The 22,442-nt window shown below is 31.7% G+C and overlaps 2 protein-coding genes across 3 annotated transcripts in view; both read right to left on the reverse strand.

The window, feature by feature from the left end:
- Positions 1-16,656, reverse strand: part of LOC141456584 (ATP-binding cassette sub-family C member 4-like) — a 34,435-nt gene extending 17,779 nt beyond the window's left edge. Inside the window, exons 1-19 of one of the 2 annotated variants that reach the window (XM_074132738.1) lie at positions 16,488-16,656; positions 15,157-15,267; positions 12,906-13,043; positions 12,427-12,631; positions 11,595-11,817; positions 10,989-11,145; positions 9,948-10,086; positions 9,343-9,453; positions 9,056-9,271; positions 8,724-8,888; positions 8,224-8,345; positions 7,607-7,704; positions 6,434-6,519; positions 5,525-5,662; positions 4,179-4,414; positions 3,876-4,090; positions 3,241-3,320; positions 449-599; positions 247-353 (exon numbers count right to left, since the gene is read on the reverse strand). In XM_074132738.1, the coding sequence (XP_073988839.1) occupies positions 247-353; positions 449-599; positions 3,241-3,320; positions 3,876-4,090; positions 4,179-4,414; positions 5,525-5,662; positions 6,434-6,519; positions 7,607-7,704; positions 8,224-8,345; positions 8,724-8,888; positions 9,056-9,271; positions 9,343-9,453; positions 9,948-10,086; positions 10,989-11,145; positions 11,595-11,817; positions 12,427-12,631; positions 12,906-13,043; positions 15,157-15,267; positions 16,488-16,561 (2,772 nt within the window). In that variant the 5' untranslated portion in view covers positions 16,562-16,656. Of the gene's footprint in view, positions 1-246; positions 354-448; positions 600-3,188; positions 3,321-3,875; positions 4,091-4,178; positions 4,415-5,524; positions 5,663-6,433; positions 6,520-7,606; positions 7,705-8,223; positions 8,346-8,723; positions 8,889-9,055; positions 9,272-9,342; positions 9,454-9,947; positions 10,087-10,988; positions 11,146-11,594; positions 11,818-12,426; positions 12,632-12,905; positions 13,044-15,156; positions 15,268-16,487 lie in introns of both variants that reach the window. The other variant, XM_074132739.1, reaches the window with a different exon arrangement.
- Positions 16,657-19,030: 2,374 nt separating this feature from the next.
- Positions 19,031-20,180, reverse strand: LOC141456241 (uncharacterized). The gene is made up of 4 exons (XM_074132031.1): positions 19,737-20,180; positions 19,592-19,657; positions 19,346-19,435; positions 19,031-19,262 (listed from the first exon to the last, which is right to left on the reverse strand). Exons 1-4 carry the CDS (start codon positions 19,890-19,892, stop codon positions 19,152-19,154), a joined length of 423 nt encoding a protein of 140 aa, XP_073988132.1. The 5' UTR covers positions 19,893-20,180; the 3' UTR covers positions 19,031-19,151.
- Between the last annotated feature and the right edge of the window lie 2,262 nt (positions 20,181-22,442).

The raw sequence follows: 22,442 nt of genomic DNA on the forward strand, positions 1-22,442 counted from the left end.
CTCGCAATCATAGCAAAACAAAGTTAGGGTAATATTAAAGATTAGTAAACTTTATCATCCTATATCTCATTTAGTATTACATCTACATTGTTCAGATTTCTCTCGACTTCATGGGAGCCCTCTCTTGCAATAAAATGGAGTGCCCTTCTTTATTCCATTTCTTGGCAAAGGAACATGCACTGGAAAGAATGTTCACGAAAATAAGTACATAAATCTTTAACTACTAAAGAACTTACGGTAGATTACCTGATGCAAGTCAAATTCCCTTCGCAGATATTCTGAAGATCCGTGCGCCCTGATGGTTGCAATTCCTTGGAGAGAGGTGCTGAGATGTATAAATACAGGACTTCTATCTGAAATAATAAATACTTCTTTGTAAAACGAATAACTAGACTTACCTAAATAATGTAAATTCAAAGAATTAAGCCTCATCAATATTAAGTTATACTCATGTTTTCCATTCTCTTTAGATTTAGCGAGGTCTTCATATAATAGCGTCTAATAGTGGTAGCAATGACGGTGAATATAATTACAGGTATGATGAGCCAAACGTTCACTATCATTGAGGTGATTATAGCACCCAGCACCTGGCCGAATACCTGCCAAATTTGTATTAAATGCTTACTATTAATATTTTTTGAATTTATTTAAAGTCGCCGACGTCTAAAAAATATTTTTTTAAGCGAAGAGAAGCTCTCCATTAAACTAGAATTGTCTTAAAACTAAAATTGGAAATCTCTTAAATTTAGTTGGTGGAAATTGCTCGTAGACTGAATTAAACTCGTAGGTCGTAAAAATCCTCTAGAAAACTATTTTCTAGGAAAAAGTTTTAAATAACAGTAAAAAGACCTTACTTGGTACTAATAATGGCTCGAGTTCCAACGCTTTAGAGAAAAAGCTGTTTCAAAGGGTAGCCGAAAAGGTAGAAATGAATTACCTAGTTTCAGCTTCCTTTGTATTTTCTGTTTTGAAAAATTCTGACCAAACAAATTGTCAAATTATGTAAATACCCAACCAAATTATGCGTTTGTATACGTTTTGAAGTGACCTCAAATCCTGGCGAAATATTAATTTCGGTAATTTGGAACTGTTCGGACTAGGAAGGTGGGAAAATAAATGTTTTATGTTGTACAAAATCCCTAATTTTGGGAGGGAAAAATAGCGGCTGGCCGCAGCTTCTGCCCAGCAGTTCTAATGCTCGTACATCAGCATAATATGCTGTTCTGGATCTTACATATTATAAACGGCGGCGGTTCAATTTGCTGCTCAAATCGGAAGCAATGCGCTTTGAGCGGCATGTGGAACTTAACAACGCTAAAATCAATAACATTCTAAAGAAATTTAATTAGTGTGAACAAAGTATTCATTAAAGGGCAAAATGTGCTAAGAGAAATAAGAGCTTTCAAGTTTTATTATAAAGCAATGTGCAAGTTGAGGGGAAGGCAATGAATGGCCAGGGCAACACCGTTTATGGCCATTAATTGTCCACTGGTTGGTCAATTTCAAATGTTTACCAGCTATGTTGTCGCGCAAGAATGTGAATGATATAAGATATTGTAATGACTGACTATTATTATCGCTTGGAATTTAACAATAATGCGCCCGACAGTTTTAGGTAATTCTTATTATAACTAACTTCTCTTCTAAACTCCTGCGCATGAGGTAAGAATTCCGGAGTGCCCACATTACTTTCTTTTACTCTAATTATTATCACTTTAATAACAAAGTTTGCTTAAAATTAAAAGTAATTATGACTGACAAAATTTATTAATGGGACAAAAGTAGTATGAAGAAATCTTTAACTCCTTCCTTTAAGCAACTATCAAAGGCAAATAAATAAAATAAATAAAAATAAATTGTAATCATCATTAAAAAACATTGTACTATAAAGTCTATACCTAACTTCATATGACAAACATAAATCACACAGAAGCAATAGTGTAGCAATTTCTACAGCACAAATCTCGCATAGATATTTGCTTTGTGCTTAATAGAACATTTTGACATTACGCTCAATTATAGACCAATGTTAATTGTTCATTGAAAATCAAAAATAGCTTGGTTATGCGTTAGTTTTGAAATTACTGAGAGATGGTATTTTCAGAGCTCAAACTTAAGTAGAATAAAATCCCTAATTCTTAATAATCAGAGAGTTCCCAAATTTTGCTCTACAGTGTGCTATGCCAGTTCCTATATTAGACAAATATCAAACTTAGAATTGCAGTAGTTTAGGAGGTAATGACAATTTAAGTTTAAATAGCTCTTAAGTCGCTTAAATTTACAGCACAACAAAAAATTAGATAATTAATAATGTTTTACTAAAATACGAATTCTACTTTCCCGTAACTTTGCAAAGATGTATCAACGCGAAGTTGCTTTCTAATCAGAGTATACCACATGACAGAATTGTTGAAACAAGCTTGAAAGTGCAAGTCCCTTGGTTTGATTTTTTTTTGCGCAATACAAGTTTAGATGAGCTGCATAAGTGAAATTGGTACAAAATGCAAAATTGCTTGTGCTTTACAAAACAATCTAAATTAATTCTACAAACTCCGTTCTCTCTCTCTCAACAACCTGCAGTCGAGTTTTAATACAAACTTGTTCGGCATTGCATTGAACAACTTTTATTTAATGGGTGTTCAATTTATATTCCAGAAGAAAAAACAAAACTCCATTTAAATTTTAATAATGGTGGATGAGGATGAGGGTCGAATGTTACCTACTGTGACATATTATTCAAATTGGAATGGGCCAAAATGGCTAATAATTTTTATAATTAATATTGCATACTTCATTCCGGATGACAAAACTAATTATAAATTTATATCTTTTGATTGCAAACAAATTAAACAAACGATAGGAAATATGCAGGAATACGTTGCGCTGCATACTCTAGAAAATGTTAATAAATTCAACAAATTGTTAATTAAATTCAGAAAAAGAAATTTCAATAATTATGTATTTTTTTACACCCCCGCTTATCACTTTATTTGTACCAGAAGTTACATTACATCCAGATTTTATTGACTGCTAATATTTCTTTAAGGAAATTCGCACGTGATTTCTAAGAACAGTTTCCTACTTTACTTTTTGCCAGGAAACTGACAAATATTATTTAGATGTGCCACTGAGAGCTATTGAGAGGCGTACATTAGAAGTTAAACTGTAGAAGTTAAATGGAAACTTACGAAAGACACAACCGCCCTTAACAGCTGTACTTCTAATATCTTGTCTGATTACCTGGTTAGAATCCAGAATTGCTTTTGGTAGAATCTCGTCAATTGATCCAAGATCTCTGGAGAATCTGTTCAAGATGCCGCCTGAAAAATGTGAACAGTGTTTAGCAGTAAGAATGTACACAATGTAACTCTTAGGAGGAGAATATTTTTTGGGAATTGGGGTACATGTGAAGGATTAGAACAATGGAGGTATTCTGAAATTGATTCCTTGGTTAGCAAATTGCAACCGAACCCTTTACAACTCTCAATCAAGTTAGCAAAAATTACTTTATTAAAATTTTTATTCGTAGTTGGAATCAAAGAAATTAGTCATAACCTTGAAAATGCAGTAAACGTATGTACCAAATTTATTTATAATTGAGCCGTTTATTTTGAAAGTGGCATAAGTCACTTTTTCAAAAAAAACGAGTTAATGGCAACACTAAATACAATTGAACGGTATCTTTTCATTTTTAAAAAATTTGCAATTTGAAATATCAGTATCATGAGATAACAAGTACAAGTAAATCTTCTCGAAAGTTAGCATCCATATTTTTAAACATGTTAAAACGCAAACCCTTAAATATCTCGACTTAAAAACAAAGTGACTTATGCCACTTTCAAAATAAACGGCTCAATTATGACTGAGTAACAAACCTGTGGGGACACTATTGAAGAAGGACATGTCAGTGGAGAGTACACCTTCAGCAGCTGAACTATGTAATCCTCTGGAACAAGTCAAACACATCAAGAAGAACGCAGCTCCACGAGAAATGGCTGCAGCAAACAAAGCTGCAACTAATGCACCATAAGTTAACAGATTGTCTACATTTGAATGTGCTTCTCCTAACCTATCTTCTTCTTTGTTTGTCCTGAAAAGAAGTAATTTTTGGCCTAGCCATTTTTAATAGACAGAGTCATAATATAGTATTATTATAATATCAAACAATAATGGTGTACCAATTTGCAACATAGACATCGCAAGCGCTAGCGAAAAACTGTGCCGTCAATAAGAGAGTTATGTACAAAATAAATCTGGAAAGACCACCGTTTCCACTCAAGACATATCCAAGGAAAACGTTGCCTCTGTAGGTTGTATACTCCTCCTTGGAAGTCTCTTTTACAGACTCCACTTCTATATCGCAATCTGTTGCTATTGAGCTGTCATCACCAGTAATGCTTACCGATTTAATGCTCTGCAAATTACAAAAGGAAAAAAATCTCACATGACTTTTCCAGTTCTTGAAAGTACTTATTAAGTATTTTTCCACGAAAATTCATTTTGAACAGTTTTAAGAGTGGGGGTTAAGCTCTCCTCTAAAGTGCGGTCTAGGCAATTGTACGTTTCTAACTCTTATATGGAAAGGTATTGATGAGTGTGAAATGTCAGGGAAAAAAATTCATGTCGAAAAAGTCTAGTTCGACAGTAATACAAGAGTTTTTTAAGTTCCGTTTGATACGTTTCTTGGGAAATTAATTTTATTGGGGTAATGGAGGAGCTGTGATGTCATGGTTTCACGAACAGAATCATTTTATTACAGAGACCATGTACGATATTAAAGCCAACTTTCTTTTTATTCGAAATTCTAAGTTGATTTCCAACAAATTTTAAAAAGAATAGTCTGTAATAAGTTCTTCTTGTCATTAAATATTGAATTCCACATTACCCAGAAATGGGTCGTCATTACTAATAGTCCTTTCTCACATTTATTGGTAAAAAAGTCAACAAATTAATCTATATTAACAATAAAAAATCTTTAAAAAAAAAGTAATAATTTGTAAAATCAAACTCCTGACAAGTAATATTGTAAAACACTTTGAACAAATTAATGTTTACATAAATATTTACTTAAAAATGAAATATTCGTAACCAAAAACCTGTGTAATGTATTTTTTTTAATTAAGAGAATAAAATTTACAATGATAAAATCAAACATTGATAGTAGAAAGAAGCACCGTCTGGTCTACTAGTTAATAAATAATAAATTAATCGTTACTTTAAAATAAAATTTTTGCGAACGGTCACGTTGAGATATTGAATAAATCAACAGAAATGTTGACTTTATATTTGATTAAAATGAAAACAAATTTATTATTGGAAACAAATATTTCATTACGAAAGTAAACAATTTCAATTAAATGAATTTATAATTTTTTTTTAGATAGAACGTTTTATTTTACTCTCTGTAAGAAACCCAATGAATGAGATTAAAAATGCAAAACATTATCCCAGGAAATTTCAAATGAGAAATGAGGAAATATCATGAGTCTTAAACTAGATTAAATTAGAAAAATGAAATACTCACTTTACAAGATAACATTCTCAAGAAAGTTCTAGGACCTGTACGGTCATGAACTTCATTCGCGACATAGACCACAGGTTTAGTGAAATCATGTCCACGTTCACAAAATTCTTGAAAACTTCCTTGATCTTCAATTTGACCCTTAAACAGTAGATAATTTAATGTAAAAGAAAACAATATAAATCAGAATTCGAGTGTGAAGCATATTAATAAAGCACCTTTCTGCACCATCTATCGGATTTACGATAAACTAACCCACTTCACACTTTAAACCTCATAGTTTAGGGTCTCTCTTAACTAAATACGTATCATGTTTTTACTAATGACGTCATATACACAGCCCAATAAGTCAGATAATTCCTCCTTCATTTCATTTAATGGCTGCTTATTGGAAGTATCAGACGTCTCCCTTTTTTCCACGCCAGCCCTTTTACTCTCATTCGAAATTTCTGGAGAACTTCTAGACTTGGAAATTCATCCAATTTCTTCGGAGGCATACAAAGAATTTAATTCGATGAAGTGTATTATAAGTAGATTAAAAAAAATAAAAATAAATACATACAAAATAAAACAAAAAATAATATTGTTTACAAAAAATATACAATATAAGAAATAGTTTGTTCAGGTTGCTAATTGCAGGTACGGTCAATTCTTAAAAAGGCTTATTTATAAACGAAAATTAATAAACTTTATAAAACTTTTCATGCTATCAGTAAACAAATAGGTTAACACTGCTTTCTACTATTCTAGCATTCAAAAGCTAATATATTTTCATTAAAAAATAGAGTTATTTACTTGATTTTTCGTGTTCACAATTTTAAAAATTATTATAAAACTGGTTGTTTTAAGTTCTTTAAAAGTAAATCAATACTGAAAATAAAAAGCTTTCCTCAAAAAATATTTGGTACTTACATTTTGTAATAAAATTATATGATCCGTGTACTTGATCACCTCCAGGTGATGGGTGGCCAATATTATAGTTTTACCTTTAAGAAAACCTGGAAAAAGTTGTAAAGTAAAATTTATACTGAATTAGCCACGATTAGTAAGTAAGGTAAAGTTAAGCCTATACCATAAACCGAACAGGTGTCTTGAACGACAGAAGATAGTCGCCGACTTAACATAACTGAACATTTTTCATGCTACACGTCGATTGGGAGTCGATCCCAGGACTGCAATGGACATCTTTGCTTTGAACTCTTTGCCTGTTTGAGATTAGTTTATCCGAAATGTTTGGATTGAGATATTACTAATTTGTAATTAGCTGTGTTTATTTAACTAAATTTAGCTGATTCCAGAATGAAATATTTCTGAAATAACTTTTAAATATTAAAACTTTCGACCTATTTATGAAGTTATTTTTAAAAGAAATGAAACATTTGTTTTTTTTTATTTAAAGCTGTTTCAGTGTACTGCCGGCCGCCGGACGGTGTTCTCTCCTTTCAGACCATTCTTTTCACACAGAACAGTCAGCTGAAGAAACTTCCAAGGAATTCCGCGTGGAAATCACATAACTAATCTCTTCCATATCTGGTGTTAATACATTCTAATGGTAGATGGATGTAGATGTAGCCATAAAATATTAGGACTTGTTTTCCTAGATGGCCAGTTACAATCATGTGGTTATCAATCTTCACCCATCAGCAGGAAGTACGAGTAATAAGGAACAATTGTGTCACTTACAGTTCTGTCCTGTCCAACGCAAGCAAAATGTAGCGAAAAAATGGATCTAAGTATTAAAAAACTTAACCTTAATAAAATTCGTAAGTGCTAATTGGAAAACTATGTCTTGGAATTCGATATTTTGTATTTTTATCAATATTCTTGTCCCTGTACAAAAGAAGAAAAAGAAAAAAAAGCAATGATGGATTATTATTATTGCTTGTTTCGTACCCATTATTGTTAGTTATTGTTAGTACTCTCTCCATAAACGAGATAGATATCAATCTTATAAATGAATTAGATTAGAAAGCACTAGGTTTAGAAATGTTTACACTCTTTCAGATTCTGTTATTAGTTCTATTCTGAATTTAAATCACAATATCTCGCTTTGTACTCTGACAACGTTGGTTTTTTTTTATTTACCTTTAATACAATCGTGGAACAGTCTTTTAGAGACCTGAGGATCCACAGCTGATAGAGGATCATCCAGCAGGTAGATGTCAGCTTCTTTATAAACAGCCCTAATTTTTACAAACAATTTATTAACTGTAGGAATGGTACTTGCAAGCATTTAAGAGGGAGAAAAAATTAATTTTCAAGTCTATTATTTGTGCAACTTATTTCTAAACTTATTATTCAATAAATCAATAGTTATTATCATATTTTATCATTTTTTTTAAAAATAATAGAACTTATAATATTTTCTGACGAAGCAAAAAGTTTAAAAAGAAATTAATGATATTTTCAAAAACAGAAAACTTCATTGCACTTCCCTTTTATTTTAATTTTTCACTTTTTTTTTTTTTTTTATTTAAAAGTCTTCAAAGCGGATATTTCCGCTAAAAACTCGATACTAAAAATATGAGATGGTCGCAATATTTTCCTTACTGACTCAGAAAATGTAAAAACAAGATTATAAATGGGTTTTCATGATGTAGTAAATTTCTTGTTGATGACTTTAACAATCGTTTCCGACTGATTTTTAATTTAGTACAAATTTTTACAACTTCTGGCGGGCAACAAAATAAATAAAGAAATACCTGGCCAAATTAATTCTTGCTTTTTGACCTCCTGATAGGGAGGCTCCTCTTTCACCGACTGATGTCATATCTCCGAACGTAAACTGATCCAGATCTGTTTCCAATGAACAAGCATGTAATACCTACACATTTCATGTTTAGGGTTAGCTCACTGTTACTACTAACTAGAATAAAAAACAACCTAAGAACAAGGACAATGTAAACACAGTGACTAAATGGTAATACAAAATTAAATGGTTATGATAAGTTCGTCACAACTTCATCATGTAATTGTAACCTATCTAATACTAGTTGTATTAGATACATTTGCAGAAGTTACTGATAAAGGATGTCCGAAAAGCAGAGAAATAATAAAGAAATTGATTGTCTCTAGTCGCTGTAGGCAAGCAGCTTTTTAGATGCCTCAATTTACAGTTTTCTATTTCAACAAACTACTTAAGATATCGGACAATTTAGTTTTTTTTTTTTCCTTAAAGAAGAATTTGCTTGAATTTCAGTACCTCTTTATATCGTTTACGGTCGTACGGTAATCCTAGCAATATATTGTCCCTTACAGTTCCTGCAAAAATCCAAGGCTCTTGCGAAGATAAGGAAAGTCTGCCATTAATTTTTATTAATCCTTCAAGAGCTTTTATTTCTTGCAGTAATAAATATAACAGCGATGACTGAAAATTTAAGTTGAAACTCTGTTAGTAAGCAAACCTTGCAGAACTCTATACTTACTCTTACTTTGGGCAAAAGACCATTTGCCTTTTACATGGAATACAGATTGCTTCATATAACACCAGACAAAAGTAAAATAAATATTGCTCTGTTTTAAATTGACACTTACTTTACCTGAGCCAACTGAACCAATGACACCAACTATTTGACCTTCGTAAATAGTGAAATTCATATTTATTAATGTAAGATCGGAAGATGAATATTGCCATTTAGCATTGACATCGGAAACCTCGATGGCTGTTTTCTGTTTCATGTCCGCAATTGCATCTTCATCGGGCTTATCAAGCACACAATTATCATGAACCTCTTCTTTCAACAGGAATGTCTGAAAATTCTTTTATTTAGTTATTCATTAAGCAAGAGTGCAAATCTAATTAAGTTTACAACTAGAGATACCTGAAGTCTTTTGATTGATACAAGACCTTCTGATACTTCTCCAACGCCTCTAACGAAAACACCTGTCATGCTGATGGCCAAAATAGCGAAGTATGCTGATGAGACAAATACCTGGTGATTAAAAATAATCTTTAGAATCCCTTTTTAACTTCCTAATTGAGGCATAGTCTTAAGAATACGTTTACAAGTCTTTTAATGAATAAAAGAGTCACTTAAAGAAGTAAATGTATTTTAATTTAAAAACATGCCAAGAAACATTTCAACAGTTTAGGCTACTAAAAATTTTATTTTAATAAAAAATAAGAAATTTTCCTAATTTTGTCTTAATTTTAGCATGTGGCTCCAGTTTTTGATCTCTGTGTACCTAAAAAAATATTTTATGGTAAAAGGAAGATTTTTACGATAAAGAACGAGTACATTTTAACAAAGATTTCAGTTTAGTAGGGTTTATTTGTTAAATATATTTAGCAGGAGTGCTGCAAGAAGAAGTCGAATCACGCCATGAGAAGACACATTTCCATTGTCCATAGTGAAATATAAATTAAAAAGCTTTGAAACTTCTAGTGTTAAATTTAGACTTAAAATTCGCCAAAATATTTACTAACTTTGTCAGCTGCTAATCGTTCGCCCATCAGAACATAGACTGTTAACGTCAGAAACAGTGCAATTCTACGAGTCGTAAGACTGAAAGTCATGTACAAACCCCTGACGAAATTCGCTTTTCCAACTTCTTTTAGCTCTCGTCTGCAATTCAAAAGTAATTATTCTCAAATAATTAAAAGTAATTAACGGGTAAATATACAAATTACAATAATTAAACTGTTTAAAAGCGTTAAAATAAATAGCGAAAAGATGTAGAAAACATGGACTCGACGAAAAACTAAGCATCTTAGCTCACTGTTAGCAAGGTTCTACAGAATTATAAATCGGTAGGAAAAAATCATTAAGGACTAAGTTAGTAGTAAATCGAGGCTCCTGTTCCTGGGAGTAGAAAGTTGTATTAACATTGACAGAGGAAAATGTTTATCATGTTTGCAAACATTCCTTGCTTCAGTGGATTCTGTAAGATACAAAAATAAATAAAAAATAATGTTTTTTAATAGAGTAGTGTTATTTACCGGACTGAAGAACTTGCATATTACTAACCAATGTACAAGAATGTGGAAAAAGATGTATTTTCTAGGTAAAAGTTGGGAAAGAGTATGTAAACTAAAAAGGGAAATTCTTATTGACTATTACGCATTTTATGGCCGTTACCCAGTCACTCTTGAAAAATTGGTCACCTGACAAGAGCAGTTATCATTGTCACTCCAAAATGATGTGTTTTGTGTTTAAAATGGATTGTTTATTTTCATTTCCTATTGCACAAAAAATAAAATAAAGCAAAAGTGTGAAGTGCATTGCTTTTAAATTTATTATATTCTAAACTCAGGGAGACAGGAACCTAAAAGAACTTCTCAGCTAAACATGAAGTCCATGAAAACTTTAATAATATCAATTTTCTCACCTCCCCCCTTCAAAAAATAGCAAAAAACTGAAATCAAAAGCAATAAATCTAGCCGAATACTAGAAAGAAAGCGTTCTAGAGGTCCACTTTTCCGCTTCTCTAAACACTCTACATTTCTTACTAACCAAAGGCCACTTACTCCCTGGCTTCTTCCAGATGTTTGATGAATGGTCTCTCCCAGGCATATAGTTTTATCACTTGTACACCTGTAAGCACCTCATCAGTCAATCGGATTCGTTCATCAGTTCTGACAGCAATCTTACTCCTGAAATTGCTTGTTAGCTTGGCAGTATATGCTGCAGCATAAATTATTAATTTTAGGAACAAATTAAAACTAAGTATTGTTGGTTGGATTTAATAACAATGTATAAATTATCAATATCTAAAGCATTTGAATTCGGAAATGCTAAACTTATTTTGTACGTCAAGCATTAATTCATTTGAAACAATAGAACCTTAAAAATAAAAGATTGTATTTCGTCTATGACACAAGAAATGAGATCACTGGTGATCTACTATTACTATTTTGGTGATAAGTATTCGATTTATTATTAAGGAGAACCTTATCTTGATTGACTGAAATAAACTGCTTCACCTGTCTCTATCCCCTATATTCCAGCCACCACTCTTGATGATTGCACTAGTGAGGCGTGCGGCTGTGCCATATAAGAGCTCAGGTCGAGCGAAGGCACCATGGCGCTCATTACCTCTATGTTCCACCGAGTAGTAAAAGTTAATTTCTCACCTTGCAGAGGGGCGATTATCCCGATGATCAACATCCCAGAGAAACCAGCTAAACCAACTTCGGAGTACAAGAAGTAGCAAATAAGCAGCGTTACAATTGGAGCTGTCCACAGATAATTCATGGTTACTGCCACAGCATCAAATCTGCTCACATCATTTGACACTAGATTTACGATCTGACCAGGTGATATTTCATTCAGCGCAGCTTTGCTCAGCCGAAGACACTGCGAACAAGTAAACAATGTGTTTATGGAATATAGTTCCAATACATATATATATATATATATTGGAACAACCATGAAATCCATTAAAAAATGAAATGCTTGTAAATTCGTAAAGCAGATCTTAATATTGAATTAGATTGAACATGAGTTGGCCAAAAAGCCCGGAGGTTTATTGAGAAACCCAACTGGGGCTTAAACCCAACCTTTCCCACACTGCGTTTTGCACCTACCATAAGAGCAATCGACCAAGAGGGCTTTGTGTGTGACGATATTAGATTATCGTAAAATATTTACAGCTAAGCTTGCACAGATGAAATCAACGATATTACCCAGCTCAACAGATACAATCATTTTTTAATTTTCATTTATTATTATTATTATAGTTTTGTTGAAAGGCTGAGGATCTATAATTCTTTTTGGAGGCAATATTTCTCGTATCCATATGGTCTGAACTGCTTTACTCTAGTCCAATTACATTCTGAAATATTGAAGTATAAAGCGCTTTTATTTCGATATTACAGAAATACATGCCGTGGCTTAGTTTTGCGTTGAGGATTGTGTACAGGTGGTGACTGAACGGCAAAAATACATAAGAAATAAAAGCAAGACCTTTCTGTAGACCAGAGAGACACAAGCGGCCCTCATCTTCATGCCCAGAGTGAATGCCGTCAGCATGTAGTGGTTCGCCATTGAATTAGTGAACAATGTGGCCAGCAGTAATCCACATCCGCCGACGAAAGCATTTGTCATATCCAGCACACTGCCTTGTGTGAAGTTCAAAAGCATCAGGCCGAGAAGTTTTGGCCATAAAATGCTGCATTAAAAAAAAATAACAAAAATTAGGATTTATGCTCTTCTGTAACTTTGAAAATAATAATAATAAAACATTTTTAACATGAACTTATATCGTACATTCAGCGTGTGAACACGTGAGGTCATTAAAGCTCCAGAGCCTTCTCACAACACTGATAAGAGGTTTTTGGAAATCTACTGATGGTTATCAGTCTCTCAAGGTATTCTTATCAGCACGACCCCCATTCAATAATTACAATTAAGTTAAACAAAAAAGTAAAACTATCTGTACATACGCTTCAGTTAGACTTTGGGTTCCACATAAGAATGCCAACCATATAAAATCTCCTCTAAATGTGTTGAAAAGCGCCGTCAACAAACTGGGAGTTTTGCTAAGGTTGTTCTTACTCTTCTTCAGTTCTTCCACCCAGAACCTTCACAAATTGAAAAAAGAAAAAATATAATTAGGGATACCAGAAATTTTTTTTGGGGGGGGAGGGAAATTAATTGTCTTGATGGTGATAAGGTGATCTCTGTTTGTTGAAGAACAGGTTGCTTCTGGTAAATGGAACATCATCTTAGTAATCGAAAATTTAAACACTTGAAAGGTAACTAATAGACTTTTAGACAATTATTTATTGTTTAACAAAATTCTTGTACAATATTTTGATTGTGGTTGAGGTTCGGATACATAAACAAGTAAATAAATAAAAAAGATGCATTCATTTATCACGAACGATAATCCAGGAAGAACATATATGTAATTACAGCCTAAAGGAACAAAATTTTAATTAAATCTTCCTAACTTCTAAAAAATTATTGCACTATAAATTATGTTTCTTTTTTCAATTTACATATTATCACTAGATTCAACGAAGTTAAACTCATTAATTTAAAGAGAAAAATTAAAATTACACGAATGTAATCTACGAACTAAATGAGGAGGAACATTACAACTACAATCTAAAATACAAAATGGAGACAAATTAAAGGCAACTAATCGATTTTTGGTTTTTAAATCAATTGTTTTGGTCAGTCAGGGCAGCAGTGGCGTTTTATTTTTTATTATTTTTTTAAAATGAAAGACGGATCAATAATCCAATTTACAGAAAAATTACCTTGGTCACTTTTTTGTTTTTGCATTGATGTGTGAATAATGATGCCTCAAGACAAGATACTTTTTTTTAGTTTTACTGCATTAACTTTTCATTAATATTGTTTAAAAGTTATTAGATGTCACAGACCCTTATGCTAGCCATTTTCATCTACAAAATATTTGTTCAAGTAGCACACCATTTAACTTAGACTGATTGTAAGAGAAGGGATTAAACTAATGTAATGAATGTTGGTGTATGAGTTTTTATTTTTTAAAATAATGTAATAATTTTATTTATTAGCTTTTTTTTTATGCTGGAATATTTTAATACTATTAATTAATTCATTTCTATTTATTATTATAATGGCAAATACTTTCGTTTGTCGAAAGTAATAGAAAATAGAAAACTTAAATCTTCCACTTTATGACCGTCCAAAGGGGGCGTAGTTTAACCCCATGCATGGTGGTAGGCGTGGTTTAATAAAATGTTCTCGCATCTGATTGGCTTTTCAACCACACCTACTTTTCACACTTCTATTCTTCTCTGTGACTGGCCAATCCTTTATTCTTAATTATTTCTATGAAAAATAAAAGTTAAATTTTTTTTACTAATTTTTCCTCCGTAGGTATTTGATGAAGAATCAAATTATGCAATAAAATTTTTTCTCAATAAAAACATTAAAAAGTAAAAGATTTTTCTTGCTTAACATCTTGTTTTCTATACTAATAACGCAAGTGTAAACAGGAAATTGGGAATAATGGTTATTTTCTTGAGAAGCAGGTAAAAGAAAATTATTGCTCATTTTTCACCTATTATTCCCCACCATTTTGTAGCACAGGGTTGTTATTTAACACTTTTTAAAGATATAATGATTAATAGTTTGCTACCTTATATTACTTCAATGGGTGCTACACTTTATCTAACAAATATTTTGTATATGAAAATGGCCATCATATCATCATCTAACAAATTCTATGTAAACAATATTAATGAAAATTGAATACAGTAAAGTTACTTAAATGATATTATTGATATAAAATTTGAATCACACCTCGTAAGCTTTTTCGAACGTTTCTAAATGGTAAATACTGAAGTATGTTTAGTACCAGCTGATTAGTGTACTTTTTGTTGTTTAATCAACCCTTATTCTTAACTTTTTAAATTGTAATTTTTTGTATAGGAGACTTATAGTACTCAAATCATAATAATGTAGTAGACTCTCATTTAACCTTTATTTAATTCATTGGGTTGGTTTGGATCATTTAACCATATTCTAGAAAATATAAATGAAACTAACCATTAAAAACTGTGTTTTTGTTTTACTAATATCTATAAAACTTTGAAAATCTGCAGATTACAATACCTTCTGTTGCTACTAGAGTAAGGCAAGGTATCTAAAATCTATTTACTTAACACTTAATACTTAGATGTTCAACAGAAATAGAATTACTTTTCAAGCCTGTCTCCAATCAGTTGCGATCTGTGTTTGTGATAAGGACCCCAGATGTTGTCAGCGTTCAAACGATCCTTGTAATCGCTTTTGAATATGCTAAATATCCATCTATAAACAGGAAGTTGCCAAATTGTTAAATAAGAAATTAAATTATAATTGAGACCATATTTTATGGATTCTTTCTTGCAGTAAAAATTATTTTACTATTGATTGTGCTAATGTTTCATTTAAATTTCCTCCGTCCTCAAGAAAGATAAGTAAATCTACATAAATATATAAATATTATTCACTCTGCATAATATTTCATAAATTTATTTTATTCATTCGTACAAGCGATCTCCTTTTTTTAATGCTTAAAATTACATAAGTTTACTACTGCATTATTACTTCTTACTAATTGAACAAAGATTCAAAATAGAACTAAAAGATTAAACACAACTAAATTATGCATAAGCAGAAAATTCTTTTTACTGTAAATGAGAACCCAGTCTATGCCTTTAGTAGTGTGAGGGTGTCCTGTAGAACAATCGCCAATAGTCCCTACCCGCGTCAACTTATCGAAGTAGGAAAACATCCCCTCTTTCTATAATGGATTTCTACATATCTGAGGCTCAAAGTGGACATGGGAATAATCGTGCCTGACTACACTTATTCACCATAATAGCGAGAAACCTTCTTGGCACAGTGAACGTTAATCGCTATGCCCTTTTCAGAAAGAGCAGACTTCACAATAGATAATGAAGTACCGTTGCCGGCAAATTATTTCAGCCTGTAGGTGCCAAAAATTGATTTCCATCAATTATACATTGTTCACTTAAATTTACAATTCAATTTATTGACTTTTTTATTGTTAGTTTTATTTTTTTAGTGTTTTGTTAGATTTAGTTTTCTTTTAGGACTTGCTACAAACGAGCGGCGATCTAAGTATCTATTATGTCTTCCATTCGCTTCCAAGTTTGCCATATTATGTTTAATTAAATGTATGTTATAATTGTTAGTATGTTTAGTTACGTTAGTGTGGTAACTTCACTTGCAACAGAAATTAGTTATAATTAATTTATAGGTTTAAATAGCTTTAGACATACATTTAATATAATTTTGAATTTTAATTAAAATTTAACTGTCTCTTATGTTGGAAACACAGGCCTGGAAAAAGAACATTATTTTTTATATCTATCATTTTATTTTTTTAAACTTTTCCGGACTTAGAGGGTCTGAAGAAATTTCTGGGCAGAAGTCATTTTCGAATTTTTAGCGAAATTATAGCACTTCCCCTCAGCAATAGTGAGAGAAGGTAACGAAACAGAAATCAAAGAAATTGTACAAACGTGAATGTGAGGCGGGAAAGAAATCCAGCTTGTTCTAATGGATGGGGCGACCACTTCCTCTTGTTCGCCTCCATTTACTCGAGGAAGAGGATTCACCTGCAGAAAATGTTAACAAAAAAACGGCCACTGTACGACAACGACCACTACTGGATTTCTTTACTGCCATTCATAGACGAAATTTCATCATATCTGAAAGATAACATTTAAGTAAATACTAGATACAATGATGTCTGTGTTTACAACCTGCTGCAAATACATAAATTAATCACTGCTATCAAACAAATACAACTTGTCAAATACATTCTGTGTTTTGATGAACTTTATTTTTCTTTGTCATTAATTTTGGTAACTAAATCATTAATCCAGGAGAAAGAATGAATAATTATAATAGTTTTATATTTTTGCCAAACTTTTGACCTAGATACTAGATCATCTTCAGGGCTTTTGGCCATTATAATACTTTTTACTTTGTTATATGTAAGGTTGGTGTGTCTACTGTCCTATCTGTCAAGTAATATAATTGCCAGTAGCATAAGCCCTGAAGATTGTCTGGTCCTTTGGTCGAGAGTTCGGCAATTATATTAAAAAATTATGACTGAATATGGCATTTTGTTTTTTTTCTTCCATCTTTAATTTTCCTTCTATGACAGATCCGCCACCCCTGTTATCCTATATCCTGAAAGTGGTAGATCCTATTTTTGCTGGAAAAGTTTTTCAAGATTAGTCCTATCTAGGAATTAGAGCCAGGAGCCTCAATAATTCAATTCCTACATCCTCAATTGGTAGAACTCGGTAGCCACCTGACTCGCTTTATGATTACAGCTCCGCCTAAAAGACCATCCTTTTTGTCCAGCCTCGTGGACATTTTTCTCGACGCTAGATGCGTGTACTTGCACCAAGTTCTGGCCAAGTAAGTGCAGTTACGCAATTTTCTTTCCTTAGTTTCAGTCAAGTTTATTCGTGAATTTGTCTTCTTAATAAATGACTTCTTCAAGAAAAAAAGAGATAATTTCTTAATATAAATTTACTTAATATAAAGATGTAAACCTCTAGGACTTGGGTGTTCAATTAAAACTCTCAAATAGCCTGGGAAAACTCTGATTTACACATACCAAATAAGACCAATTAAAATTAATGACTATAAAACTAACAATTTAATGTCTGCATAATTTAAGTTTAAAAATACTTAATTAATTAGTTCAAATAAAACAAAAGTAATAATCAAAATTTCCTTTATATCTGAATCTTCATCAGTCAAAAATTGACACATCAGTTTCATATTTCAGTATTTGTTTTAGGTACATATGTCCATCAGGTTCTGTATCAGCCCGTACATTTAGACAATCAGAGGAATAAAGAAGATGCAGGAACAGTGCTGACATTGCCCACCGACTTATTCTTCCGACATTTTTTTTCATAATTATTCTCTTCATGAATACTTTATTCAAACAAGAAAAATTGTAAAAAAGAATTCGACTTTTTATTTCGCTTGAGTACCACTAGGAGTTTTAGCAAAAATTTAGTGAAACAAAGCTTTTGGCTAACAATTTAATCATTTTTCAGATTTCTGTTTTACTTTCTCCACTATTTCGATGTTTACTAAAGCAAAGAGAATGTTAAAACGAAAATCAATGCAGTAAAGTGGTAGAATATCTAAATATCATTCTGAACAAATTTTAAGGTACGAAACAATCTTCTTTCTATAGATAAGCGGATAGTAAAGAAATACATTCAATGACACAGCAGAAAATGTCAGCCAACTAAGAATAACATAAATTAACTAACTTCTATCTTATCTAGGTACACTTTATTTCTAAATTGAATGACGTCATTAATTATCTACAATCTTAATTAATTAATAACTAAAATTAATTAGCTAGTTCAGTTTATAACTAATTTCAACAATGTTATGAGTACATTTTGTAAATTATTTACGTTTAATTTATCTTGGTAACAAAGCAGATGTTAGTGCAATCCGGATTTACATTTTAAGCAAGTAGGAAAGGGCCTGAATCCACAGATATTTCTGAGGTTTCCTTCTAAAACAATTGGTGCAAAAAATAGAAGGTTAAATTTTTAGGTTTTGTAAATCGTTAAAATTTCCAACCTCTATATCTCTCTTCGTACTGTTCCTACTTCCATGAATTCTTTACCGAAATGTGGAGATATTTTAACTCTATAAACTGGTATAAATAGCAATGTTTTAGAGATAATAGTTATTGAGATATAGTAGGTTAAATTTTTTAGGTTTTGTAAATAGTTAAAATTTCAAACTTTTATATTTCTTTCTGTATTGTTCTGATTTGAATGAATTATTTCCCGAATGTTACAGAGAAATGTTTCTCTGTAACTGATATCAATAGCAACGTTTTAGTGATTTATGTACTATATACCAGTTTAATTAACCTTTATACTTAACTTTTTAAACCTTAGGTTTGTTTTAAGAAGTCTACTATAGGTAAGGTGAATATCAAATTAAAAGGAAATTGGAGGAGAGCTGTTTTCAATAAAACTTGACAGAAAAAAACCATTTAAAGTACACATTCAGTAGGTACATATGTATATTTTGTTCGAAAGCTTACTGCCGGTAACCAACCATTTTAGTTGTAATCAATGTACAAAATTCCATAAAAATATAAGTCAAATCTTAATAGGCAAAACATATTATTTGATATAATTTAATTTTGCTCTAATTTTACCACTATCAGCGCCATCCAAGTCACGTAAATTAATTAACAATAACATCAACTGTAATGTCATTAGTGTTCCTAGTATCTGCAATAATTTGTTTTATTTGATTAGAAGGATAAATATTTTACTCATTGTAACTGGTTTGTCGTATCAACAAGATTACTTACTGAAGTTATCATTTGATAATTCAGACCAATCACACCATACGCTGTAAACTTGACTTCTGTTTTCATTGATAAGTGAGAAAGTAATAGGTCCTGAAATGCATTAGATATTTGTAGTCAACAAGATTAAATATAATGCAAGCGTACACTAAAATAAAAACTGTTATTGCAGTTCAATATTCATTTAGTTAGGAAGCTTCATTTTTTGTTTTTGACAATTCAGATGAGTTAACCTCAAAAAACAATTACTTTATTAATATTGGTCAGTTGATCATCCAACATTGCTTGATACAACGTCCAATCAAACATTCGAGCCTGGAATCAAATGATTAAGAATTGAATTAACGTTTCCTGTTTTCAAATCTACTTAACTACGAACAATTACAAAACATACCTGTTCTGCAACTCTAGCTGAAGTCGACATCAAATCAAATATTTGAAACATAAAGAAAAGTGACTGAAATACTTTAAGCATTAACATATTCTGATTGTCGACATCCAGACTGTATAAATAAACGAACACTGGTAACATGGTTTCCAGATTTACCATTACAATAACAAAGATGAATACTATTGACAAGAAAATCTGTAAGCTGAATATATGGTTCACTTGGTGACATAATGAAGCCAGTGATCTGTGGATCTTCACCAGTGATGTCTTCTCTATTTCTGGACTTTTCAATCCAGTATCTATCGCACTATAGTATCTAGAGTAAAAGCATACTTATTTCAATTATAATATATTTAGTTAAACCAATAATGTAGTTGAACAGAAGGTAAGATTCAGATGCTGAAAAGTACCAACGATTTTATCTTAGAAGCTGTTTTTTGGGGGGAGAAGGGAATATAAATGGTTTCGGGTTTTCATCCATCAATAGAAAGTGAATCAGCAAGTTTATGTGGAATCAATTGTTTCTTAATAAAACTGTGAGTCTATCTCTAAAAATATAAATCTGCAGCAGGCAACTGAACACATACAAGCTACTGGGATGAAATCCTTCAAATCAGAAATAGATTTCCTGAAATTAACTGAATAACTGATGGTAAAATTTTCTCTTCAGTGGTAACTAATTTCAAGCAAAATCCTGAAATCCTCTAATCTATTTGGAGAGTGTAACTTATAAAAATCTGATGTGACCACTGAGGTTAAAGTTATCTTAATTATTAAAACTATCCAGTTGGATAAGATAGATATAAGGATGGGCCATCAAAAACTGCACTAAAAAGCGTAATGTTGAATTACATTCAAATTAGACAATTTTTTATCTTTTTCTATTAAAGATAAAATTCCAAAATTTTCTTTAAAATAAAGAGCATATTCATAATTATTTAAAGTAATATCACAAAAAAATTATCCGATTAGTATTCGAAAATTTCCATTAAAATAATAAATTTCCTCAACTTCTAAACAATTTTCCTATTGCATGTCTTGCAGGTTGCTTTTTTACTCCTCTAAACCAAAACCATCAAAACTGATTTCTTTAATTTTTGTGTAGGATCTGCTAGAAGATTTTTAAATTTCTAGTTGAAATATTTTGTTTCCAATTGAAGTTTTCCATTTTTTGAGGGCTCAAGGGAAGGGAATTTTTTATCATTCCCATAAAGGGTCATTTTGTATTTCCCTAACAAGTAACAACTAGGTTCTCAAAATATTGTGAGAATGATATCTGCAACAATTCAGAGTGTGGAGTGCTAACTCTTGGATATTTTTTCGTTTTTTGGTATTTAACTCAGACCTACACATGAAGACAGATTTGAAGATGAGCCTTGGGGGGCTATGACGTTACGTTCCATCTAAATCTTTACCAAAAATTGAATCCGAATAATATTTGGAAAACCTTCAAAGTTTTGAAAATGAAGAATTTGAAAATGTATAAATTAAATCTTCGAAAATTGAAATAAACTCTTGAAGTGAATGTACCTTGAAATCACATGAAGTAAGCCCAAGAATTGCCTTTCAGTGAGCGATTTTTGTACAAGTGGCAAGAATGCCAACAGTTTTATGAGTAACACTAACGTTTCTTCAGGTGGGTACAAAATGTTTTCCAATACATACATTGTAATCATGAATAGTAACAAGAGTCCCGTTCTGGATAGATCAAAGTACCTATCTAAATCCAATTGCAGTCCTAAACGACAAATATCTTCAGCAAGTTCATCCAGCTGACGAAACACTGACGATAGGTGTGCGTGGTAGACGGTATTTCTCCAGCTGACTCCAACATTACACAGCGTGGCCACAACTATCAATGAAGACAAAACCATAGCAGCGGTGTCCGGGAACAGACCCCCGGCCGCTTGACGCACATAGTCGTACAGCATCGTAAATCCACTCATCGCGGACAATAAAGCCGAATAAGCCACTAAAGGTAAGTATAATCTGTTTCCCTTGCTCTGATTAACGCCGGCCACTTGAGATACCGTTATGGTCATCCTAACCCAACGGTAGGACTTGGGCATCGGAAGCACTATTTCTTCTTCTTCCATTGGAACTACTGCAGTCACTGATTACGATTTATTGTATATAACTTCTATCTAAATAAGCGTGGCTTATTTACTTTATTGATTGGTTGCTTGCACGAACTTTTGTTTAAAAAGTATAATTATCTTTCTCAATAATGTTAACAATCAATTGATTTACTGCTATTTCCTCATACTGTTTTATTAATTGATTTACTGTTATTTCCTCGTAGAAAAAAGAATTACTATCGTATCAGGTTTTTTATATCTGGATTCCACCGAAAATTTACTCAAATTTGAATGAAAGTGATTGAGCAAATTGCTTGGTGTAAAGAATAGAATTTTTGAGAAATATGGATGTTAAATAAGATAAATAATTAATTTTAAATTGTCAACCTACAAAAATTATCAATCCCTTACACAACTTAAAAATATGTAATTGCTATTAATAATTAGATGGCTGTCAGCGTAGGCGGCTTCCAATAATATGCGCCAATAATATTTTGTTTAAAAAAATGAAATATGCGTTGACATTGAGCAGGAATGTAAATAATATTGAATCACCTCACTGAAGGATCATTGAAGGCAGTGTGAAAAAAATCTTCATTGCAAAAATGGGAATCAAATACAAGATTCAATA

This window comes from Rhodnius prolixus, unplaced genomic scaffold (genome assembly GCF_049639745.1).
Source record: "Rhodnius prolixus isolate KJV_2025 unplaced genomic scaffold, Rpr scaffold_4, whole genome shotgun sequence".
Taxonomy (NCBI): domain Eukaryota; kingdom Metazoa; phylum Arthropoda; class Insecta; order Hemiptera; family Reduviidae; genus Rhodnius; species Rhodnius prolixus.